The sequence below is a fragment of the Salvelinus sp. IW2-2015 genome, linkage group LG13 (genome assembly GCF_002910315.2).
Source record: "Salvelinus sp. IW2-2015 linkage group LG13, ASM291031v2, whole genome shotgun sequence".
In the NCBI taxonomy this organism is placed as follows: domain Eukaryota; kingdom Metazoa; phylum Chordata; class Actinopteri; order Salmoniformes; family Salmonidae; genus Salvelinus; species Salvelinus sp. IW2-2015.
Genome location: NC_036853.1, coordinates 25,150,705 through 25,177,220, shown reverse-complemented (window position 1 = coordinate 25,177,220; position 26,516 = coordinate 25,150,705). Strand labels below are relative to the sequence as shown.

The 26,516-nt window shown below is 40.0% G+C and overlaps 2 protein-coding genes across 2 annotated transcripts; one reads left to right on the top strand and one right to left on the bottom strand.

Annotated features, from left to right (window-relative positions):
- The first annotated feature begins 3,736 nt into the window (after positions 1-3,736).
- Positions 3,737-16,988, top strand: LOC111972351 (ubiquitin carboxyl-terminal hydrolase isozyme L5). Its single transcript, XM_023999372.2, has 11 exons — positions 3,737-3,991; positions 5,056-5,119; positions 5,221-5,326; positions 5,936-6,061; positions 6,534-6,595; positions 6,828-6,958; positions 7,776-7,839; positions 7,990-8,092; positions 9,090-9,203; positions 9,343-9,441; positions 16,716-16,988. The coding sequence occupies exons 1-11, from the start codon at positions 3,916-3,918 to the stop codon at positions 16,758-16,760; spliced, it is 990 nt and encodes a 329-aa protein (XP_023855140.1). The 5' UTR covers positions 3,737-3,915; the 3' UTR covers positions 16,761-16,988.
- A 7,350-nt stretch (positions 16,989-24,338) lies between these two features.
- On the bottom strand, positions 24,339-26,516 carry LOC111971879 (regulator of G-protein signaling 2-like). The gene is made up of 5 exons (XM_023998671.1): positions 26,379-26,516; positions 26,186-26,269; positions 25,891-25,952; positions 25,485-25,651; positions 24,339-25,288 (listed from the first exon to the last, which is right to left on the bottom strand). The coding sequence occupies exons 1-5, from the start codon at positions 26,435-26,437 to the stop codon at positions 25,094-25,096; spliced, it is 567 nt and encodes a 188-aa protein (XP_023854439.1). The 5' UTR covers positions 26,438-26,516; the 3' UTR covers positions 24,339-25,093.

Below are 26,516 nucleotides of genomic sequence, written 5' to 3'. Positions count from 1 at the left end.
ACCAAAATACTAATTGAGTGTATGTAAACTTCTGACCCACTGGAATGTGATGAAATAAATAAAAGCTGAATTAATTCATTCTCTCCACTATTATTCTGACATTTCACATTCTTAAAATGAAGTGGTGATCCTAACTGACCTAAAACAGGAATTTTTATACTAGGATTAAATGTCAGGAATTATGAAAAACTGAGTTTTAATTGTATTTGGCTAAGGTGTATGTAAACTTCTGACTTCAACTGTACGTGTCATCTCACCACCTACTCTGAATTGTTTGCCCGAGAACGGTAAACCGGCATACGTGTCTCACACTCCCTCATCTGATTGGTCTAGTAGACAGGCCTTATGGCTTTGTGGCTGTGGTACACTACTTTTAAAAAGGTTGGGGTCACTTTGAAATGTCCTTGTTTTTGAAAGAAAAGCACATTTTTGTCCATTAAAATACATCAAAATCATCAGAAATACAGTGCAGACATTGTTAATGTTGTAAATGACAACATGGAAACGGCTGATTTTTAATGAATATCTACATAGGCGTACAAAGGCCCATTATCAGCAACCATCACTCCTGTGTTCAATGGCACATTGTATTAGCTTATCCAAGTTTACTATTTTAAAAAGGGTAATTGATCATTAGAAACAACTTTCGCAATTATGTTAGCACAGTACAAAAACTGTTGTGCTCTTTAAAGAAGCAGGAGCATCAGCATTTGTGGGTTCGATTACAGGCTCAAAATGGCCAGAACAAATAACTTTCTTCTGAAACTCGTCAGTCTATTCTTGTTTCTGAGAAATGAAGGCTATTTCCATGTTGAGAAAATGCCAAGAACTGAAGATCTCATACAACACTGTGTACTACTCCCTTCACAGAGAAAACTGTCTCTAACCAGATAGAAAGGAGTGGGAGGCCCGGTGCACAACTGAGCAAAGGGACAAGTACATTAGAGTTTCTAGTTTGAGAAATAGACACATCACAAGTCCTCAACTGTCAGCTTCATTAAATAGTACCTGCAAAACACCAGTCTCAACGTCAACAGTGAAGAGGCGACTCCGGCAAGAAATACTCAATCGATGGTCTCCACTATGAAACAGGGCCTTATTTCATTGATTCTGAAGCCTGATAAAGAAACCCTTCTTCATTGACAATTGGAGACCAATTACTTTATTAAATGTTGATTACAAATTGATTGCTCTGGTTTATGCCAAAAGATTAAAGAAAGGAATAAGATACCATTATAAATTAGACTCAAACAGGATTTATGAAGGGCCGTACATAAGTCTAACAGTTCTTGGTCTTGGACCTTATAGATATTCAGATGCAATTGACTCAGATGCGGTTGTCCTATTTCTGGACTTCTGTAAAGCCTTTGACACAATTGAACATGAATTTCTCTTTAGGTCTCTTAAACTTTTTGGATTTGGTGAACATTTTATTAAAGTAATTTGCATGTTTTACAAAGATATAAATAGTTCTGTGCTATGAACCTTAATATTTCCAAAAGATTTAGTATCAACAGAAGTATACGACAGGGATGCCCAATTCGCCATTTTTATTCATTTTGGTTGTGGAACTTCTATCTCTAGATATTCTGAATGATGCAAATTGTATGGCTTAACCAATTTTTAAACAAGAAATCAAAATTCCCAACTGGCTGATGATACTACTCTTTTCTAAGAGACAAAGACCAGGTCGCACATGCCCTTAATACCTATAACGGCATTTTCTATGTGACATCAGGATTAATGCTGAATGTTTCTAAAATGTGAAATCTTATGTTTATTTGACTCTGATGTAGATAAAGAAATGAAATATCCTGTTAAAGGGCTGTGTAAAAATATTTAGGAATACATCTGTCAAAAACCACCTTAGTCGACAACATTTGAATTTCTCTCCTTAAAATTAAGAGACTAAAAATATATTTAATAATTGGCTACAAAAGAGATCTTTCTCATACTTGGGAGAGTACTTCTGTCCAAGGCAGAGGGACCGTCCTCGTTTTGTGTACCCTCATTATTCGTTATGTGTAAATCCAGCTACTTGTAAAGAGATCAATAAGACCTTTCTTGAACTTCATCTGGAAAAAAAGTCTCAACAAAAAAAATCTGTCCTTTCTAACAAAAGAGCTGAAGGCGGGTCTAGAAGTGTTGTATTTTTGTTGACATAAATAACACTTTCAAGATAAACTGGCTGAAAAAATGTTTGCTCGATACTGACTCAATATTGTATTTCATTCCAAATAATGTGTTTAATAAATTGGGAGGGTCTTCGATTTTTTACTGAAATGTAATTATATTCCTGAAAGATTACTGCTAAATTAGCTAGTTTCACCAACAAGCTTTAATGGCCTGGACAATATGTTTCTGCACAATTTTTCCCCTCATTAGCTCTTTTGTGGAATAATTCAAGAGATTACTGTAGGAATAAGTCATTGTTCTACCCCAGCTGGCATGAGAGAATAATTGACTTTGTTTCTAGATATTTTCGACAACAAGGGTACTATTCTCACATATGAACAATTATAAACATGAAAGAGTTTCCAATACCTTTCAGAGGTTTATTTCTGTGATCAAAGCCGTTCCCAGTGGTCTAACTACACTTATGAAAGTCATCTTAATTTTGGGAATGATCACAAAGTTTATCCAGAACTCAGATTGGAAGGCGTGGGCTTACTTGAGAAATCTTGTTGAATAAATATATAAGACAAATTCTTCATTCACAAAACCAACTTACACCGAGAGGAAAGTTTTTCTGGATGACATTGTCTGGAAAAATGCATGGTTAAGGCCTTACAAATACTGTATACCAAACAAAGTAAAGGAAGTGCACTTCAAAATTTTACATAAGATATATCACTGTAACTCTATGATTCCAAATTTGTGGCTATTGATGATATCTGCGTTTTCTGTGAAAAAAGAAGATGAGAATCTGTCTCACTTGTTCTTTGAATGTAAATTTGTGTCGGAATTTTGGGAAAACCTTGCAAAGTACTTATTTACCATTATGAACCTGCCTATAATTTTAACATAAAATATATAATATTTACTATTGCAATGATAACAAAAAACACTGAAATTATTGTATTTTTTTAATTCTTGTTGCCAAATACTTTATACACACAAACAAAAATTCCAAAATTCTATACCAAAATTACTAATTTTCTGATTGAATTAAATATCTTATTAAAACACTAACCCTAGTGAATAACAACAAGAATAACACCTTCATGAATCATTATAATAAGATATTTTCAGAGTGAATATAATTTCACTTAAATTGTTTATTTTTTAAATTATATGTTTTTTATATTTTTTGTATGTTTGAGCATTGTTAATACCTGTGTTTGGTTTGCTAGACATGTTTGATGTAGCAATGTAAGTTGATTTTTGTATTATGAATAAAATACATTTAAAAAAAATAAAAAAAATACTCAGATCATAATTACATCCAGAAAATGTCCCATATCGTTACGATTCTTGTTTTGTCCACAACCCTTACAAAACATGAATTGAATTATTTAAATAATTGTAGCTGAGGCCGATAATTTTTTATCACTCAGGTTCGAAGATATTAACATTTTATATTCATCCAATGTCTGCCTTGTTTCTGTTTGAAGTGATGACATCATCTCTGATCATGCTTTTCCCTGTGCGCATGTGCTGTTAGTCCGTATAAACCGGATACAACCCGGATATAGGCGGTCCATGAATCGGCGTATGCGTACGTGATTAGATTTTCTTGCAATCAACGGGCGGACATCTTGGATGCGGTATCCAGTTCTTATAATACTTCGATTTACGTGACATATTGATTCATTTTGTTAGCTAGGTAGCTAGCTAAGCTAACTACCCACTACGAATATTAGATTGCAGTAAAATCACATGCCCTACAGTCTTTTTTGAAATCATAACATAGTAATGTCTGGAAGCGCAGGAGAATGGTGTCTTATGGAAAGTGATCCTGGTGTTTTCACAGAATTGATCAAAGGTTTTGGTGAGTGTGCTGTATGCTAACTAGCTAGTCTACTATTACTCGCTAACTCGATTGCCAACAAGCTCTAGCCAAGTCTCTGCAGCATTGGCTATGCACATAAACGATTGGTGTTAGTTTGCAGTCCAGCAAATTTCATGATTCTATTTGCGAACCAGATTCAACACACCCTAGTTATCTGCTACAGCGAACATGCTAGCCAGGTGGCGTCGTTGATTCCATTACGGGATAATTATGAGAGATAATTAGCATGCTACCACGACACTTAGGTGTGTATGTATCGGCGGTTACTAGTTTAGCTAGCTGACCTTTAGAAACTGACAAATCAATTTTACTGCATGCCCTTTGATTGAATATTGTACGCAATATGATCAACTCGATGGATAAACATAGCTTGTTGGTGCAGTTCTCTGCCAATTCAAATGGCAAACTAACGTTAAATGGAGAGTCCTGTCCACTAACTAATGGTTTAACTTATGTCATAGATGGGCAACTTTGATGGAGGTGGGGGCCACAAAAAAACGGAACTCGTCATGAGGCCGCAGTGGGTCTGCATATCCATATCCCCCTGTGACAGCAAAGATACATTTKATTTTTAATGTTAATTTCCTGCAATTCTACACATTTTGCCATTGAGCGGAMWAGATTTTGCAATTTTATAATTAATTTAATGCAATTTTACTCATCTTGCTATAGGGCGGAGGCAAATGTTTCTAGTTTTTAATGACAACTGATGATCAATGGGCCCCACCCCGGTCGGTAATTCATTCAACCTTGCTTACTACAAGTTTAGACTGGTAAATTAGCTGGCCGCTAGACAATCTAAAAAAACATTTGCTGACTTTAGTGACTGCTGATGCACAACCAAATTTCGAAATTGCACCTTGTGTATTCTGTTATAAAACCCTCAACAGTAAGTTGAGACCATGACTGATAAAACATTTGTGTTCTTGGACCTACAAAAGAGGGGCCATTTTGCCCATCCCAAAAGAGGGGCCAGTTTGCCCTTCCCTGGTTTATGTAATTATGTAGTAGTTAACCCAGCTTTCTCCTTTCTACTAACCCAGGTTGTAAAGGAGCTCAGGTGGAAGAAATATGGAGTATGGAACCAGAGAACTTTGAAAACCTCAAGTAAGCCATGGCCCATGCCCTAATCTCTTTACTTCTAAATGCTTTACTTTTATAAGTTCATAGTATTGCAGTGGTACTAGGTTTCTCTTTCTTCCTTCAAGACCAGTTCATGGGTTGATCTTCCTGTTCAAGTGGCAACCAGGTGAGGAGCCAGGAGGATCTATCGTTCAGGATTCAAGGCTTGACAACATCTTCTTTGCCAAGCAGGTACATGGTTTGGTTTTACATCTGTATTCATTGTATGTATTGTATAGTTAGAACATATCCAGATTGCTCTCTGAAGTATTCTCAGAAGTCTCTTGTTTTTCTTCCTGGCACAGATTCTGCTGATAGCGGCTATTTCGAAGAGTCTACCTGTGCATTATTATTGTGATGTGGTTGTTTTTTTAAACTTCAAGTTCAATGTGTTTACTAAGTCTGCTCTGGATAAGAATGTCTGCTTAATGACTAAAATGTAAAATTACAGGATCTCATTTGATGTCTGTCTCTCCTGTGTGTGTGTGTGCAGGTTGGCATTTATTGAGATGACTCATGTACTGGAGGCAGCTCTGGAGAGTGGTCACTAGCTGGCACAGCCGCAAAGTTATAAAGAACGATTTTTAAACCTAACCTTAACCACACTGCTAAGCCTAATGCCAAACCTTAAGTTTAATACCAAAAAGCACATTTTTGTTTTCATGAATTTTTACAATCTAGCCAATATTGTCTTTGCAGCTGGCCCATTCAGTGGAAACTTCTCAGTTCTTCCTCTAGGGAAAGACGCATGACAATCAATGTAAATAACCTGCTGTCAACCTGCTATGTGTGCTGTTTCAGGTGATAAACAATGCATGTGCTACCCAGGCCATTGTGAGCGTGCTGCTGAACTGTACCCACTCTGACATGCTGTTGGGAGAGACACTCACAGAGTTCAGAGAGTTTTCACTCAGCTTTGATGCAGCTGTAAGTTGATTCTGATTATTGGGGCAGTGTTTAGTTTTTGCAAGCCTTTTTTTTTCTCAGTCTGTGTTTTTTGTCCTTGAGATGTGCATAACACCTAGCCTGGTTGACGTGACCCACGTGGTACACAGCGAAGAAGAGCTGTGACYTACTGGTCTGGACAGGAGGCAATTTGTTGGTATAATATTTGCCCAGACATTGAGAGACTTTTGATTTGGTTCTCTCTAAAGTTCTGAGGGGTCTGAGAACTCGTGTTGTTTGGATTTGAAAATGCAACAGTTGTAAGGGAAGGGGGCGTCGCTCGGGAAATGTGTGTGGCTGTATATGTATTTTATTGAGTGAGCGAAACAGAGGAGAACCATCCACAGTAAAATCCCAGCCATCTTCATTATTGAAGCATCATGCAGACATTAAACAGACCCCGYAGTCAGGAGACTACATAACTCACACTGATGATATTCTCTCTTCTATAAAGATGAAAGGTCTGGCTCTCAGCAACTCTGAAGTTATTCGACAAGTTCACAACAGCTTTGCCAGGTGAGTTGACTTTTCATTTCAGCGGGATAGTTTATCACTGCTAACGTCACTAGATTAATCGAAGGCTTGGCTCTAAGTAGACAAACTGCCATTTTTGATTGAATGTTTTTCATAAGACATTACCCACAGAGCTGAAAATGAAGAGAATAAAGGCTTTGGTTTTAATACCATGTTAGTTTATCTGCTAATGAGAGCTAAAACTGTCATATTTATTGTGTTTCATTGTTTTCAGACAGCAGATGTTTGAGTTTGACGCCAAGTCTTCAGCAAAGGATGAGGATGCGTTCCATTTTGTGAGCTACGTCCCTGTCAACGGCAGGCTCTATGAGCTGGACGGCCTACGTGAAGGACCCATCGACCTTGGTACGCACATACCGGTCATATATTTAGCTTGATAGAGATATAAACTTGCTGTTTTGTCCTACATATAATTTTACTACAGTTTAAATGTTTGTAGTGTTTCATAGTAGCAGTTTTAGTTAGCTTCGTGAATTTGAAATAAGCTGCTGTTTCAGATTCTTTTAGGTTTTATATTCTTTTAGCTTTTAAGTGTTTTATTTAAACATTTTCTAGTGAATTGTGACTGTGTGGCCAGTAGTGCAGTTAATCTCGTCTTGAACCTGACACATTCTTCAGAAACACCCTTGATGATTATCTACACCAGGGTTCCCCAACTGGTGTGTTTTTATTTTATTGTTGGACATAAAATACTTGAAAAACACAAGCAAATCAGCTCCAAATGATTTTAATTTTGGAATCTGTTCCAAAGTTTTCCTACACATAATATACAGTTTATTTAACTAGGCAAGTCAGTTAAGAACAAARTCTTATTTACAATGACGGCCTAGGAACAGTCTGAACTGTTCAGGTGCAGAACYACAGATTTTTACCATGTCAACTCGGGGATTTGATCTAGCAACCTTTCGGTTACTGGCCCAACACTCTAACCACTAGGCTACCTGCCYCCCCAACATCGTATACAAATTTAAGCAAGGTTTGAAATTATGTTTTAGTCAAATATGATATCTGTTTGGGCTTCTTGCAGTCAATTTGCAGTCTACAAATGATTTGTCATTATGTTCTGGCCCCCTGACCATCCGCTCAAGAAAAATCATCCCGTGGGTAAATCTAGTTGATGATTGATTTCTGATCTACACTTTATGCTTGTTTTGTGTTTCAGGTGTATGCAACCAGGACGATTGGATCAACGCAGTTCGGCCAGTGATTGAGAAAAGAATACAGAAGTAAATATTTTTTCGCAAGTAAATATACCATGGTAAATAAGTGTCATATATGGTTGCTGTTTGTTGCTCATTGTGCTACGCAACTTCTAACTGACTCAATTATCAGAAAATAATATATAAAACAACTGCATCTTCCATCCCTGGTATCAGGTACAGTGAGGGAGAGATCCGCTTCAACCTGATGGCCATTGTGTCCGACAGGAAGATGATTTACGAGAGGAAGATAGCCGAACTACAGATCCAGCTAACAGAGGTAAGTGGGGTTGCAGTTATTCATGGTGCAGCCCTCAGGCCAGGACTATACAATTACCTGCCATCAAGGCCATGAATAGACTTCCACCCATGTCACTGCCATTGATCAAGTCCTTTAAAATGTCTGCTTATGATGAAAGAAACATCTATCCTATCTGTGTTAAGTAATGTTTGTGTCATCCCAGAATTTCCGTTAGCCGGTTATTGCCTGCTTTTTGCTGATATAAATACATAAAAACCGACGTTATAATAATTTGGATGAGATAAATATCCTCTGAATCAAATTATCTATGCATGGGGAGGTTGTATTTCATTCGTGTCATTTGTCTGCTATGCCTGTCTTTTCTGCCTGTCTTGTCTTGAATTTGCGCTCTCACTGACAKACTTGCAACATTGTATCATGGTAGCGCCCGCAAAGTTTCCCGGCACAAGTGAGTCTGTGACAGACATGGCTGTATGCAAGCAGGGGACAAATGTTCAGGTATTTTGTGACGTTTTGCTAGATTCATCTCCCTTAAAGACAATTTACAGAAATGTCCACCAAGGAGGAGTATTTAGATGAAGTGATATTGCTTCCTTCTCTTCCTCTAGTCTAAAGCCTGGTTGAGCAGCTAGCTTAAAAATGCCCAAAACAGTACAAATCAAGCTAGCTGGTTAACTAGCAACTGTATACAGGATGAAGGCACATACAAGTGGAAATATAAATTTTATACAGAAACWGAGGATTTTTACAAGCCAGATGGACAGAGGGAGACGTGCATTGTTCTAGGAGCTACCATTCACTTCGTCGGCTAACAATCTTTCTTGCATAATAACTACAGTCTCTTCCATGTGGTTACAGTGGGCAGTGGGCACTCCTCAAAACACATTACCCTACACGTGGTGGTATTCAGATGGGTTTCTATTTGATATGGCTGATAAATCTCGCATTTGTCCGGCAAACTAAAATCTGGTTTGACATTTGACCGAATTGAAATTCTGTCTCACCCTTTCTCCAGGAAGAGCCAATGGACACAGACCAGAGCAGCACCCTCCTCAGCTCCCTCCAATCAGAAATCGCAAAGTATCAGCTGCTGATCGATGAGGAGAATCAGAAGCTCCAACGATACAAGGTGTGCTCGCTGACCGTGGGTCTATAACCGTCAGATAATATGGGCATTTTAGAAGATATGCAGTCATTTCAATACTATATTATAACGCTTGATGTTTTTCTTGAACATTGTGTGTGTGTATACATATTTTTTGTTGTAGATCGAAAACATCCGACGAAAGCACAACTACCTACCCTTCATCATGGAACTACTGAAGACACTGGCAGAATACCAGCAGTTGATACCATTGGTGGAAAAGGTGAGGAACAGCTGAGGCCAGGAACGTGATTTTGGTGTATAATATTATTTTATGTTATGATATTTGAAGGTACTCTACAAACCATTGTGTTAAATGCACAATTTTGAGTTCTGTACCAGGGGAACAAAACTGAACAAGAACACTTTTTTTTGAGAAATGGAACCGTGKATGAAACAGTACCTTTTATTTTCAAATCAAGTTTATTGGTTGCATAAAAAGATTTGCAGGTATTATAGCAGGTGCAGCGAAATGCTTATGTTACTAGTTCCAACAGTGCAACAGAATGTCTAGCAAATACAAATCAAATCAAGAAATGCCTGAACGATAAATTATAAATATATGGTGTGTATAGACAGTATATAATTTGGAATGCAAAATTGTATGCACAGTAGTAGGTATATTAAGATGACCTACATTGAGAATACAGTATATGCATACATACACAGTAAGTTAACAACAGTATGTGAAGTGACCAGTGTTCAATGTCTCTCTATATATATATATATATATATATATGGGGCATTAGTCTCAAACCTAATCATGACATGCCAGCAACAAACACTGACACTACACATCCAAGTATAGCTGATCAAATTATGAAATACAAGCATTGTAATTTTGAATTCTGTGAAGTGGTTGTGGAAGCGGTGAAAAATAAGTTGTCTATGTTGGCTTGTATTTGTTGATAGACAACTTATTTTTCACAACTTGGATGGAGAATTACTGAGGATAATGGCAGATGATATTGCCACTCCTATTTGCCATATCTTCAATCTAAGCCTACTAGAAAGTGTGTGTCCTCAGGCCTGGAGGGAAGCAAAAGTCATTCTGCTACCCAAGAATAGTAAAGCCCCCTTAACTGGCTCAAATAGCTGACCAATCAGCCTGCTACCAACCCTTAGTAAAAATGTGGGAAATAATTGTGTTTGACCAGATACAATGCTAGTTTACTTTAAACAGACATTCAGCAAGCTTATAGGGAAGGACATTCAACAAGCAGGGCACTTACACAAATGACTGACTGGCTAAGAGAGATTGATGCTAAAAAATATTGTGGGGAGTGTTTTGTTAGGATTCAGTGCAGCTTTTTACATTATCGACCATAGTCTGCTGCTTGAAAACCTTATGCGTTATGGATTTACACCCCCTGCTATATTGTGGATAAAGAGTTACATGTCTACCAGAACAGTGTGTTCTTTAATGAAAGCCTCCAACATAATCCAGGTAGAATCAGGAATTCCCCATAGCCGCTGTCTAGGCCCTTTATTTTTTTCAAACATTACTAATGACATGCCACTGGCTTTGAGTAAAGCCAGAGTGTCTATGTATGCGGATGARTCGGCACTATACATATCAGCTACTACAGTGGCTGAAATGACTGCCACACTTAACAAGAAGCTGCAGTTAGTTTCAGAATGGGTGGCAAGGAATAAGTTAGTCCTAAATATTTCAAAAACTTAAAGCATTGTATTTGGGACAAATCATTCACTAAACCTCAACTAAATTTTGTAATGAATAATGTGGAAATTGAGCAAGTAGAGGTGACTAAACTGCTTGGAGTAACCCTGGATTGTAAACTGTCATGGTCAAAACCATGTAAATACCATTGGAGGCTCCTCAGAGGTGGAAGGGAAGGACCATCCTCAGTGAATTTCATAAGTTAAATTCTAAAACATTCGAAGTTGTCCTTTTTTAGATAAAACTATAATAAATATAATCACGTCACCAAATGACTGATTTATAACACACTATTTTGCAAATGTCTACAGTAGCCTCAACAGTACTCTGTAGGGTAGCACCATGGTGTAGCCGGACGACACCTAGCTTCCATCCTTCCCTGGGTACATTGACTTCAATACAAAACCTAGGAGGCTCACGGTTCTCACCCCCTTCYTAGACTTGCACAGTAATTATGACAGGCTGGAGGACGTCCTCCGGAAGTTCTCCAGCCTATCGGAGCTCTACAGCATGAACTGACATGTTGTCCGCCCAATRAAAGGATCAGATAATTAATCTAGTACTGAAAGCATGAGCTACAGCTAGCTAGCACTGCACTGTATACAACGTGGTGTTTAGTTGACTTGGAGAGAGACAATAGTTTAACAGTTTTTAAAAAATTTAAGTCTTCCAAAATGAAGGAGAAGCAAGAGAAATTTATATTTCTAATTTGTTTTGTTTCACTTACCTAGCAAATGTAGATAGCATCCCTCTGTTTGAGTAGGCTAAACTAGCTATGTTAGCTAGCTGGCTATCTAACACAACACTGGAACTCTTCCAAGTCAAGGTAAGCTTTTGGTATTACTAATTTATTGCCACCGGGGCCTACCGGTATAACTACTTACTGACTGTGCACTAATGTTACTCCATGATTGTAGAGGGTTTACTAACACGTTCTATGGTAACAACGATATAGGCTGTTTGTAGAGGTTTGGCTTGGAATTCTTTGTTGTTGCCTGGTCCCATACAGCTGATTTGTTGTGCACTGAAGTCAACAAGGGAAGAAAAGGAATACAACGTGGCTGTTATGAGAGTGAACTCTGTTTTTAAGTGTGATCAGGGGTGTATTCATTCGGCCGATTTCTGATAAATGTTTCTTAAACGGAACAAAATGGGGATAAACATACCTGAATTTGTCCAATAGAAACTATTGTTTGCAACTGTTGGACTGATGATTACACCCTATATCAGCTAGATGCAGGCAAGAATGTGCAAGGCGGTATTGAATGTCACTGTCTCACTTCAAATTTGTCTCGCGACCTGTGTGTAAACTTTACGTTTGAAGCTTTCAAAGGCTAGGTTGTAGCAACCTCATGATGGGTATAGGGAAAATTTGATTATCATTTAGTAGCCTACATCTATCGCTGTTGCATTGAACTGGGTGTATGGAATATGAATGGCTGTTATCCAGTATGCTGTAATAGATATAAGGCTATGCTCGTGAATCTTTTTTTTTTTTGTCCGCCCTCGTCTTTAAACCGCACTGACCGCCACTGGTTGATACAACAGTAGCTAGGATGGGGAGACGTCAGTCCATAATAAAGCTTCTTAACAACAATATCAACAAGACGGGTCCAACAGGCCCTAGTTTTCTCACCAGGATTACTGTTCAATCCTGTGGTCAGGTGCCACAGAGGGACATCTGAAAATTACAATTGGCTCAGAACAGGGCAGCACGGCTGGCCTTTAATTGTACACGGCGATTTAACAATAATAATATGCATGTAAATCTCTCATGGCTCAAAGTGGAGGAGAGATTGACATAATCACTACTTGTTTTTTTAAGAAGTGTTGACATGCTGAATGCACCAAGGTGTCTGTTTTTAAACTACTAGCACACAGCTCGGACACRCATGCATACCCCACAAGACATGCCACCAGAGGTTTCTTTACAATCCCCAAGTCAAGAACAGACTATGGGAGGCACACAGTACTACATAGAGCCATGACTACATGGAACTCTATTCCACATCAAATTATTTTATTTGTCACTTGCGCCGAATACAACAGGTGTAGACCTTACAGTGAAATGTTTACTTTCAAGCCCTTAAACAACAATGCAGTTAAGAAAAAAAGTGTTAAGTAATAAAAATAACATAATTAAAGAGCAGCAGTAAAATAACAGTATCGAAGCAGTATACAGGGGGTACCAGTACAGAGTCAATGTGCGCGGGCACAGGTTAGCCGAGGTAATTGAGGTAATATGTAGGTTGAGTTATTAAAGTAACTATGCATAGATAATAACCAGATTAGCAGCAGCGTAAAAGAGGGGGTGGGGGACAACAATGCACATAGTCTGGGTAGCTTGCACACACAGCTGTTAAGAAGCCTTTTGGACCTACACTTGCCGTGCGGTAYCAGAGAGTACAGTCTATGACTAGGGTGGCTGGAGTCTGACAATTTTTAGGGCCTTCCTCTGATACCGTCTGGTATAGAGGTCCTGGATGGCAGGAAGCTTGTCCCCAGTGATGTCCTGGGCCATATGTACTACTCTCTGTAGTGCCTTGCGGTCGGAGGCCGAGCAGTTCCCATACCCGGCAGTGATGTAACCAGTCAGGATGCACTCTGGTGCAGCTGTAGATCTTTTTGAGGATCTGAGGACCCATGCAAAATCTTTTCAGTTTCCTTAGGGGAAATAGGCTTTGTCGTGCCTGTCTTAGTGTTTGGACCAGGATAGTTTGATGTGGACACCAAGGAACTTGAAGCTCTCAACCTGCTCCACTACAGCCCCGTCGATGAGAATGGGGCTGTGCTTGGTCCTCCTTTTCCTGTAGTCCACAACCATCTCCTTTGTCTTGATCACGTTGAGGGAGAGGTTGTTATCCTGGCTAGAGGTCGACCGATTAATCGGCCATTCCGATTTAAATAGGGCCGTTTCAAGTTTTCATAACATTCGGAAATCGGTATTATTGGATGCCGATTTAGCCTGTTTTTTTTGTTGTTTTTTTTTACACCTTCATTTGACTAGGCAAGTCAGTTAAGAACACTTTTATTTTCAATGACGGCCTYGGAACGGTGGGTTAACTGCCTTGTTCAGGGGCAGAACGACAGATTTTTACCTTGTCAGCTCAGGGATTCAATCTTGCAACCTTACGGTTAACTAGTCCAACGCTCTAACCACCTGCCTCACGAGGAGCCCGCCTGTAACTCAAATGCAGTAAGAAGCCAAGGTAAGTTGCTAGCTAGCATTAAACTTATATTATAAAAAAACAATCAATCATAATCACTAGTTATAACTACACATGGTTGATGATATTACTAGTTTATCTAGCGTGTCCTGCGTTGCATATAATCGATGCGGTGCGCATTCGCGAAAAAGGACTGTCGTTGCTCCAACGTGTACCTAACCATAAACATCAATGCCTTTCTTAAAATTAATACACAAGTATATATTTTTAAACCTGCATATTTAGCTAAAATAAATCCAGGTTAGCAGGCAATATTAACCAGGTGAAATTGTGTCACTTCTCTTGCGTTCATTGCYCGCAGAGTCAGGGTATATGCAACAGTTTGGGCCACCTAGCTCTTTGCGAACTAATTTGCCAGACATTTACATAATTATGACARAACATTGAAGGTTGTGCAATGTAACAGGAATATTTTGACTTATGGATGCCACCCGTTAGATAAAATACGGAACGGTTCCGTATTTCACTGAAAGAATAAACGTTTTGTTTTCGAGATGATAGTTTCCGGATAAAAACAATATAAATGACCTAAGGCTCGTATTTCTGTGTGTTATAATTAAGTCTATGATTTGATAGAGCAGTCTGACTGAGCGATGGTAGGCACCAGCAGGCTCGTAAGCATTCATTCAAACAGCACTTTCGTGCGTTTTGCCAGCAGCTCTTCGCAATTCTTCAAGCATTGCGCTGTTTATGACTTCAAGCCTATCAACTCCCAAGATTAGGCTGGTGTAACCGATGTGAAATGGCTAGCTAGTTAGCAGGGTGCGTGCTAATAGCGTTTCAAACGTCACTCTCTCTAAGACTTGGAGTAGTTGTTCCCCTTGCTCTACATGGGTAACGCTGCTTCGAGGGTGGCTGTTGTCGGTGTTCCAGGTTCAAGATCAGGTAGGAGCGAGGAGAGGGATGGAAGCTATACTGTTACACTGGCAATACTAAAGTGCCTATAAGAACATCCAATAGTCAAAGGTATATGAAATACAAATTGTATAGAGAGAAATAGTCCTATAACTACAACCTAAAACTTCTTACCTGGGAATATTGAAGAGTCATGTTAGAAGGAACCACCAGCTTTCATATGTTCTGCGCAAGGAACTTAAATGTTAGCTTTCTTACATGGCACATATTGCACTTTTACTTTCTTCTCCAACACTTTGTTTTTGCATTATTTAACATGTTTCATTATTTATTTGAAGCTAAATTGATTTTATTGATGTATTATATTAAGTTAAAATAAGTMTTCATTCAGTATTGTTGTAATTGTCATTATTACAAATACATTTTAAAAAATCGTCCGATTTTAATTGGTATCGGCTTTTTTGGTCCTCCAATAATCGGTATCGGCGTTGAAAAATCATAATCGGTCGATCTCTAATCCTGGCACCACACGGCCAGGTCTCTGACCTCCCTATAGGCTGTCTCATCTTTGTCGGTGATCAGGCCTACCGCTGTTGTGTCGTCAAACTTAATGATGGTGTTGGAGTCGTGCCTGGCAATGCAGTTATGGGTGAACAGGGAGTACAGGAGGGGACTGAGCACGCACCCTTGAGGGGCCCCCGTGTTGAGGATCAGCATGGCAGATMTGTTGTTACCTACCCTCACCACCTTAGGGCGGCCCATCAGGAAGTCCAGGATCCAGTTGGAGAGGGAGGTGTTTAGTCCCAGAGTCCATAGCTTAGTGAAGAGCTTTGAGGGCACTATATTGTTGAACGCTGAGCTGTAGTCAATGATCAGGTAACTGATGCAAGTCGTAGAATCCGACTAATAAATACACCTCATGGAACAGCATTGACTGTGAAGAGAAATACACGCACACAGAAGCTTGCACACACACTCTACACACATGTATATTGTGGTTTTATACATTTTGTAGATATGTAGTGGTGTAATTATGTGGCGTTTTATGTGTAATGTAAGTACCTTAATGTGTTTGGACCCCAGGAGGAGTAGCTCTATATCCTGTAGTCAACAATCTATATCCTGTAGTCAACAATCGGCTCCTTTGTTTTGTTGAGGGAGAGGTTATTTTCATGGCACTACTCCAGTCTTGAGAACTGGTAATGTAATTTTTAGTTCCAAAAATACTCCTAATGTCTTGTTTGTAATTTGGTGACGTTATATTAACCATCGGAGTGTACATGTTTGAAACATAGTCTAAACACTTTCCAATTCACTCCATGATGTTCAGCGCTTCATGCCAATCCCCCTCAATGTCCACCCCTCTCTCGCTCTCTCCCCACCCATGAAATTTCAGTCGCATCTTGCGCCTGCGCTTTTCTCACCAATCAAATATCTAAACAACTATCTTACCTGTTTCACAGCGAGCTTCTCTGTGCTAATTGGTGGAGTGCATTTTAATATGAAAAAAATATGAACCTTTTGTGGTTCGAACCGGTTCAGAATGTTTTTTTTCCTGCCATGGTCAGAACACCGTAACGGTAAATAATTACCTTTCAAACCCCTGTTCTGAACCAATTTGAGTGTAGTTCTTGATATACAACTGATTCCCACTAGAGGGTAGTATTAACCTATCATAGACACCTGCTCACTGGCGCTAAACTATTTCATGTATTTGTGTGTTCTGCTCCCCAGGCAAAAGAGAAGCAGAGTGCCAAAAAAGTCCAGGAAGCAAAGTGACCCCACAAACACARGCACTTGTCAGTCATCTTATTCATGTGAAAGGCCATGGACCCTCTCCCCACAATTGTYTCCTGTGACCCCCGCCAGACACGAGCACAGGCGGTGGGACAGAGAACTGTGTTCACTGTCCCACCCAGGTCTACCCTTCAGCTGTAATGCATGCCTGGAAAGATATGTTTAAATGGGCTTGTCTTATTTTCATAATAAAATGTTTAGATGTTCAAACATGCTGTAGTTTTATTGTTAAATGCATTTCATCATTGTGGCCTACATGGTCAAGTGTGTTGTTTTTTAATAGTTGTTGGGTAGCCTAGCGGTTAGACCATTGGGCCAGTAACTGAAAAGTTGCTAGTTTGACCGAGTCAGTTCAGGGATTCAATCTGCCCTTGAGCAAGACACTTAACCCTAATTGCTCCAGGGTCGCTGTCAATACTGTCTGATCCCTGGCCACGACTTAACCATCGGAGTGTACATGTTTGAAACATGACTAATATAAGCTCCCCCTATCTTTAGATTAACAAGTGCCACTTAGTCTTAAACAGTGGTGTAAAAATACTTTAAATTTGTTTTTGGGGGTATCAGTACTTTACTATTTATATTTTTGACAACTACATTCCCAATGAAAATAATGTAATTTTTACTTCTTACTTACTCCATACATTTTCTCTGACAGCCAAAAGTACTTGTTACATTTTGAATGCTTAGCAGGATTGTAAAATGGTCCAATTCATACACTTATCAGGAGAACATCCCTGGTCATCCCTACTGCCTCTGATCTGGCGGACTCACTAAACACATGCTTTATTTGTAAATTATATGTCTGACATGTCTGACTGGTGGAATGTGACCTTGGCTTTGCGTAAATTAAAAAAACAAGAATTGTGTAGTCTTCATTATTTTACTTTTTGATACTTAAGTATATTTTAGAAACGACATTTACTTTTGATACTTAAGTATATTTAAAACCCAATAGTTTTAGACTTTACTCAAGTATCATTTTACTGGGTGACTTCCACTTACTTTAATAGAAAATGACTGGAGTATCTTTTACTTTTACTCAAGTTTGATAATTGGGTACTTTTTCCACCACTGGTCTTAAATGAGCGTACCACCACACCAAGTTAAAATGCTTTAGATCAGTGGTCGCCAACCGGTCAATCCTCAAGGCCTTCCTAGTCGGTCACCAAACATTTTTGTAGAAAAGTCAACGATGAAGACGTGCCTTTTATAAAAAAAATTGTGCCTCTTTGTGGATGGTGAACTTGATTCAGAAGCCCTACTAGGTAAGCGAAGTCTGCCTATTTTTAACTATTTTATTAGTCTGAAAGACAAACTGCCTACTTGACTGGGAGATTAGTGGCTAAATTGATCTCCCGTGTGGCTTAGTTAGTAGCGTATGGTGCTTGCAGTACCAGGGTTGAACTCACTACTGTAAGTGGCTCTGCTAAATGACGAAAATGTAAATTGAGTGTGTTTACGGAGCTGGCCAATCGAATAGATCAAATCACTGTGCCTCTGGGATGCTGGCCTTCTAGGCAGAGTTCATCTGTCCAGTGTCTGTTCTTTTGCCCATCTTAATCTTTTTATAGGCTAGTCTGAGATATGGCTTTTTCTTTCCAACTCTGCCTAGAAGGCCAGCATCCCGGATTCACCTCTTCACTGTTGACATTGAGACTGTTATTTTGCTGGTACTATTTAATGAATCTGCCAGTTGTGGACTTGCGAGGTGTCTGTTTCTAAAACTAGACACTCTAATGTTCTTGTCTTCTTGCTCAGTTGTGCACCGGGGCCTCCCACTCTTTCTATTCTGGTTACAACCAGTTTGCGCTGTTCTGTGAAGGGAGTAGTACACAGCGTTGTATGAGATCTTCCGTTTTTTGGCAATTTCTCACATAGAGTAGCTTTCATTTCTCAGAAAAAGAATAGACTGACGAGTTTCAGAAGAAAGTTATTTGTTTATAGCCATTTTGAGCCTGTAAACGAACGCACAAATGCTGATGCTCCACATATTCAACAAGTCTAAAAGCCAGTTGTATTGCTTCTTTAATCAGCACAACAGTTTAACTGTGTAATTGCAAAAGGGTTTTCTAATGATCAATTACCCTTTTAAAATGATAAACTTGGATTAGCTAACACAACGTGCCATTGGAACACAGGAGTGATGGTTGCTGATAATGAGCCTCTGTACGCCTATGTAGATATTCCATAAGAAATCTGCCATTTCTGGCTACAATAGTCATTTACAACTTTAACAATGTCTACACTGTATTTCTGATCAATTTTAATGTTTTTTTAATGAACAAAAAATGAGCTTTTCTATCAAAAACAAGGATGTTTCTAAGTGACCCCAAACGTTTGAACAGTAGTGTATATACAGTTGAAATCGGAAGTTTACATACACATTAGCCAAATACGTTTAAACTCAGTTTTTCACAATTTCTGACATTGAATCCTAGTAAGAATTCCCTGTCTTAGGTCAGTTAGGATCACCACTTCATCTGTGTTCTACTCACAGATTTTCTTTAGGATTGAGGTTAGGTCTTTGTGATGGCCACTCCAATACCTTGACTTTGTTGTTCATAAGCCATTTTGCCACAACTTTGGAAGTATGCTTGGGGTCATTGTCCATTTGGAAGACCCATTTGCGACCAAGCTTTAACTTCCTGACTGATGTCTTGAGATGTTGCTTCAATATATCCACATAATTGTCTCTCCTCATGATGCCATCTATTTTGTGAAGTGCACCAGTCCCTCCTGCAGCAAAGCACCCCCACAAACATGATGCAGCCACCCCCGTGCTTCACGCGTTGGGATGGTGTTCTTCGGCTTGCAAGCATCCCCCTTTTTCCTCCATACATAATGATGGTCATTATGGCCAAACAGGTATATTTTTGTTTCATCAGACCAGAGGGCATTTTTCCAAAAAGTACGATCTTTGTCCCCATGTGCAGTTGCAAACCGTAGTCTGTTTTTTTATGGCGGTTTTGGAGCAGTGGCTTCTTCCTTGCTGAGCGGTCTTTCAGGTTATGTTGATATAGGACTCGTTTTACTGTGGATATAGATATTTTTGTACCTGTTTCCTCCAGCATCTTCACAAGGTCCTTTGCTGTTGTTCTGGGATTGATTTGCACTTTTCGCACCAAAGTATGTTCATCTCTAGGAGACAGAAAAACGTCTCCTTCCTGATCGGTATTAATCAAATGTATTTTATGAAGCTCTTCTTAACATCAGTTGATGTCACGAAGTGCTGTACAGAAACGCAGCCTAAAACCCCAAACAGCAAGCAATGCAGATGTAGAAGCACGGTGGCTAGGAAAACTCCCTAGAAAGACCAYAACCTAGGAAGAAACCTAGAGGAACCAGGCTATGAGGGGTAGCCAGTCCTCTTCTGGCTGGGCTGGGTGGAGATTATAACAGAACATGGCCAAGATGTTCAAATGTTCATAGATATCCAGCAGGGTCAAATAATAATAATCACAGTGGTTGAAGAGGGTGCAACAGGTCAGCACCTCCAGGAGGAAATGTCAGTTGGCTTTTCATAGCCGATCATTCAGAGTATCTCTTACCGCTCCTGCTGTCTCTAGAGAATTGAAAACAGCAGGTCTGGGACAGGTAGCACGTCCGGTGAACAGGTCAGGGTTCCATAGACGCATGCAGAACAGTTGAAACTGGAGCAGCAGCATGACCAGGTGGACTGGGGACAGCAAGGAGACATCAGGCCAGGTAGTCCTGAGGCATGGTCCTAGGGCTCAGGTCCTCCGAGAGAGAGGGAATTAGAGGGAGCATACTTAAATTCACACAGGACACTGGATAAGACAGGAGAAATACTCCAGATATAACAGACTGACCCTAGCCCCCCGACACAAACTATTGCAGCATAAGTACTGGAGGCTGAGACAGGAGGGGTCAGGAGAAACTGTGGCCCCGTCCGACGATACCCCCGGATAGGGCCAAATGGGCAGGATATAACCCCACCCACTTTGCCAAAGCACAGCCCCCACACCACTAGAGAGATATCGCCAACCACCAACTTACCATCCTGAGACAAGGCCGAGTATAGCCCACAAAGAATTCCCCCACGGCACAACCCAAGGGGGGGCGCCAACCCCGACAGGAAGATCACGTCGGTGACGCAACCCTCCTAGGGATGGCATGGAAGAGCACCAGGTATGACGGCTGTGTGGTCCCATGGTGTTTATACTTGCGTACTATTGTTTGTACAGATGAACGTGGTACCTTCAGGCGTTTGGAAATTGCTCCCAAGGATGAACCAGACTTGTGGATTTTTTTTCTCAGAGTTCTTTGCTTATTTCTTTTGATTTTCCCATGAAAATGTCATGTCAAGCAAAGAGGCAGTGAGTTTGAAGGTAGGCCTTGAAATACATCCACAGGTACACCTCCAATTGACTCAAATTATGTCAATTAGCCTGTCAGAAGCTTCTGAAGCCATGACATTTTCTGGATTTTTCCAAGCTGTTTAAAGGCACAGTCAACTTAGTGTATGTAAACTTCTGACCCACTGGAATTGTGATACAGTGAATTATGAGTGAAATAATCTGTCTGTAGACAAATGTTGGGAAAATTACTTGTGTCATGCACAAAGTAGATGTCCTAACCGACTTGCCAAAACTATAGTTTGTTAACAAGACATTTGTGGAGTGGTTGAAAAACGAGTTTTAAGTAATTTTTCCAACATTTGTCTACATACAGATTATTTCACTTATATACACTGCTCAAAAAAAAGGGAACACTAAAATAACACATCCTAGATCTGAATGAATTAAATATTCTTATCTTATTTTCTTTTCTTTACATAGTTGAATGTGCTGACAACAAAATCACACAAAAATGATCAATGGAAATCAAATCTATCAACCCATGGAGGTCTGGATTTGGAGTCACACTCAAAATTAAAGTGGAAAACCACACTACAGGCTGATCCAACTTTGATGTAATGTCCTTAAAACAAGTCAAAATGAGGCTCAGTAGTGTGTGTGGCCTCCACGTGCCTGTATGACCTCCCTACAACGCCTGGGCATGCTCCTGATGAGGTGGCGATGGTCTCCTCCCAGACCTTGACTAAAGCATCCGCCAACTCCTGGACAGTCTGTGGTGCAACGTGGCGTTGGTGGATGGAGCGAGACATGATGTCCCAGATGTGCTCAATTGGATTCAGGTCTGGGGAGCGGGTGGGCCAGTCCAAAGCATCAATGCCTTCCTCTGCTGACACACTCCAGCCACATGAGGTCTAACATTGGTCTTGCATTAGGAGGAACCCAGGGCCAACCGCACCAGCATATGGTCTCACAAGGGTCTGGATCTCATCTCGGTACCTAATGGCAGTCAGGCTACCTCTGGCGACACATGGAGGGCTGTGTGGCCCTCAAAGAAATGCCACCCCACACCATGGACTGACCACCGCCAAACCGCGTCATGCTGGAGGATGTTGCAGGCAGCAGAACGTTCTCCACGACGTCTCCAGACTCTGTCACGTCTGTCACATGTGCTCAGTGTGAACCTGCTTTCATCTGTGAAGAACAGGGCGCCAGTGGCGAATTTGCCAATTCTTGGTGTTCTCTGGCAAATGCCAAACGTCCTGCACGGTGTTGGGCTGTAAGCACAACCCCCACCTGTGGACGTCGGGCCCTCGTACCACCCTCATGGAGTCTGTTTCTGACCGTTTGAGCAGACACATGCACATTTGTGGCCTGCTGGAGGTCATTTTGCAGGCTCTGGCAGTGCCTCCTGCCTGCTCCTCCTTGCACAAAGGCGGAGTAGCGGTCCTGCTACTGGTTGTTGCCTCCTACGGCCTCCTCCACGTCTCCTGATGTACTGGCCTGTCTCCTTGGTAGCACTTTCCATGCTCTGGACACTACGCTGACAGACACAGCAAACTCTTCTTGCCACAGCTCGCATTGATGTGCCATCCTGGATGAGCTGCACTACCTGGAGCCACTTGTGTGGGTTGTAGACTCCGTCTCATGCTACCACTAGAGTGAAAGCACCGCCAGCATTCAAAAGTGACCAAAACATCAGCCAGGAAGCTAGAACTGAGAAGTGGTCTGTGGTCACCACCTGCAGAACCACTCCTTTATTGGGGTGTTTGCTAATTGCTATATTTACATCTGTGCTATCCATTGCACCACAGCGTTGTTGTCAATCAGTTTGTTGTTCTTTCCCGTGAAACAGTTTGATTTCACAGAAGTGTGATTTTCACAGAAGTGTGATTGACTTGGAGTTACATTGTTTGTTTAAGTGTTCCCTTTATTTTTTTGAGCAGTGTATAATATATAGTAGTAGTTATATTTTTATTATTATAATTTTTTGATATAGTAGGGTATGATAATATATATATATTTATATATGTATATATATATTGCTTCATTACCAAAATATATACTTTCCCTTTAAAATTGAGAAAATTACAGTCATTGGTGTTAATTACAGGTTTTTTTTCTGCTGTGTATGAAATTCTTCGGCGGGCAGTCTAAGTGGTAATATTTAGGATGGAAAAACTGTTTGTGTCAAATTAAACGACCAAAACCAACCACAATAGTTCTTGCAAAGTTTTGACTGGAAGTTCAGTGTGAAAAAACTTGCCCTTTGCAAAACATTTAGCCTGCTTCTAAGAAACATATTGAGCTATGTTTGGTCTATTTGGGATAATGTGTTAGATGTATGTCTTATTATGCCTGCATGTTAGGAGCGTATGGAGTTATGTTGGYTCTGTTTGGGTTGAGATGTGTAAGGTGAGAAATGGTCCTATAGTTGCCCTGTCAAATATCATAACAGAGGCCCTGGGTCCTAGTACTACCGGACAGCTGTCAGAGAGGAGAGCTGTCTTCTCAGTGTCAGCTTTTATTATGAGTTCCTGCTCATCTGTACCAACAACACTTTGTCATGTCAGGGGATTAACACAAAGTCTGCACATCCCCATAGTCAGAGGCACAGAGATATTGTACATCGCGTCAGTCGTGATCTTTTTTTCGGGAACACAGCACCATTTTTACTGGAACCTCTTATTCACATGAGCCCATTCCGCTGCGTGAACACTGTTCCACTGGAAGCCAAATTATGTGTTGTGCAGATGATGTTGTGCAGACAATTTTTCTGGTAGAGTACAGTAGATAGATTTCATCCAGGAGTTGTGAGGAAAGGGAATTGATATGATGCAGGTATTTATATCTTTGACATTTTGTGTTTGAGTAAATATTTGGTCTGGAAGGGAGCAGACTGGGAAGGCCTCATATATGTCATCTCTTTACACCAAAACATCCCCTTCCTCAGCTGCCTCAAGGTACTGCTGTGAAGTTGCAAGGTAAAAAGTACTGTATAGTTGATCCTGTCATGGACTTCATTCGCTTTCGTTGACCTGATGGTTTGTTATGACTTGGAGTTCAATTTGAATTGGATCTGAAGTGTCTTTTTATAATTAAAAACACAGTGTTAAAGCCTTCAGGGCCCAATAACTGGAAATGTTCTGAATTCAATATTTTATTAGACTTGACATTGGACATGTATGTATTCAACAAAATATAAAAAGAACCACAGTATTGCAGTCCAGCTGCCACCATACCTTTGCCTCTATGTCTATTGTTTTATTTACAGTAAGTTCACCCACAATGAACTGCAGGGGGTTAAAAAAACAAACTACATAGAAAATATGTAGAAAGTATAATGGACCTATATATTTTCTAATAACTGCCCTTTTTCTGTAAGAAAATATATATCAGTGCGGCCCTCCGTTGAATTTCGGAATCCCGATGTGGGCCACGAACCAAAAAGTCTGCCCGTCCCTGGTTTGAAGCAGCATCCGCTACAATATTTAGTGTAAACACCTTTATGCGATGCAAAACATTCACCTCCATTCAGCTCTCCAGCAAAACAGTTACCAATTTAAACCTATACCACTGGTCCCAGAAAGTGCTTACTCACATCATATAGTTGCAAATAGTTATTAGACAGTTATTTACCGGTACTGGTGTTTGGTGAAACTAACTCAACTGCATATTCAAACACAACAGGATGGGCAGTTCCATTTTAAGCCAATATCAAAATGACTTTACGTCTGATCTGCATTGTTTTGTCTCAATCTTCAAAAGCAGGATGCACAAAATTGAATTTACATTTTTAAAATGTAAATGAAAAGCTATTTAGTCATTCACTGTACTTCCTACATTACAGTACTGTTTCTAAATAGTGCACTGCAGCATTGCCATTGACCGCATGGCTCAAATGTGAAATGGTTTTACATTCCATGTAGCTACATGGTGTCAGTGCAACATGTCATGTGTGACTGCATAGACAATCCTTCAAAGTGGTTCATCTTATTAAGACTTGAGATATTGCCCCTCTCCCCTGGAAATGGCACAAAGTTCCTTGTAGAGCTCAGAGTGGATGAAGCGAGGGTACGAGTTGTTCTCCATCAGGCTGAACACCTTCTTCTGGGCCAACAGGAAACACGTCAGGCTGGGCAGACACAGGCTCTGGGCGATAGCATCTTTCGTTTGGTAGTCCAGGTTGATCTGCAACCAAATAGAGACAAGCACACCAATAAGTCTTTGCACAATCAGAGTGATCACACATTGGCATTAGATATAAGTTGTTTGGACATAAGAAACATAACTATCACTTTATCGTTACCATATTTTTATTATAAGATTGTTGCTTAATATCAGCACTTTAAGAATGACTCCTGAACGTAGTGAAAGGAAAACTCACCTCTTTAGGAGCATCACACCGTATGAACTCTTCATAGATGCTTCTGGCCCTCGARGACAGTTTCTCTAGAGCCGAGATGGTCCTGAACTCCTCACAGGCTGTCCAAAACTCTATATTCTCCTCACAGAACTCTGACTTCAGGAAGATCCGAAATGCTGCCTTTCCATCTGCAGGAGAGGAGGGAGGGAAGGAGAGAGAATGTCAAAGCAGCTCTTCAAGCAGTAGAATGTCTTCAAGCTGAGTTGAGAACGGTCAAATATCAACCAATCAGAGGTGCAGTTTAGATCCAACTGTACTTCAAAGTGACTCACTTCATTCATATACATTTTCACTCTAACATTTGTGTCCATTTCATACAGTCATGCTGATATCATATGAGCTATAAAAGACAGGATGTGGCATTTACATTTGTGACTCAGGAGTTTGTCAAGTGACTGTGCCCATTGGTTGACTTCATCCACTGTTGGCCTMAGGAAGGAGAGAACAGTCACATTAGAGGCCTGTAGTAGTAGTAGTAGCAGTATACAAGCAGTAAAAACTACTTGTATACCACTACTTGTATATACTACTTGTAAACAAGTAGTAGTAACTACTGCTTTTAAATACATATATTAAGGTTGATCATTATTAGGATATGGAGCCTTATGGTACTCCCTAATTTACATCCATAATACTACATGATTCAGACCCCTGAGCCTTACCTGTAAGATCTTCTTCTTGTCATGGATTTTGAAGAAGAGGTGATCTTCAAGAGATATCGTATCCTTGTCCTCCAGTTTCTCTTCCTGAAAAAAAACATTTCTTCTGTTAGTAAAATTCCATGTGACTGCTATCGTTGCTTAACAAGGTCATGATAATCAGCTGTAATAACACAAACAAGAATAATTAACTCACTTGATTCCTTTTTTATCAATAGAGAAATCTGACGCCTTCATACAGTCTGTACATGCCATGTCTCTTTCTGATACAACACACTCTCAATATTCTGTGGTAAAACACTGAATATAGCACTGACTATAGCAGTCAAATGAA

What these genes read in the sequence shown, in the direction of transcription:
- LOC111972351 (XM_023999372.2), top strand. Translation starts at nt 3,916, where the DNA reads ATGTCTGGAAGCGCAGGAGAATGGTGTCTTATGGAAAGTGATCCTGGT. An exon ending in GTTCACAACAGCTTTGCCAG is followed by an intron (nt 6,596 to 6,827) that starts GTGAGTTGACTT and finishes CATTGTTTTCAG; the next exon opens with ACAGCAGATGTTTGAGTTTG. An exon ending in TGATACCATTGGTGGAAAAG is followed by an intron (nt 9,442 to 16,715) that starts GTGAGGAACAGC and finishes TCTGCTCCCCAG; the next exon opens with GCAAAAGAGAAGCAGAGTGC.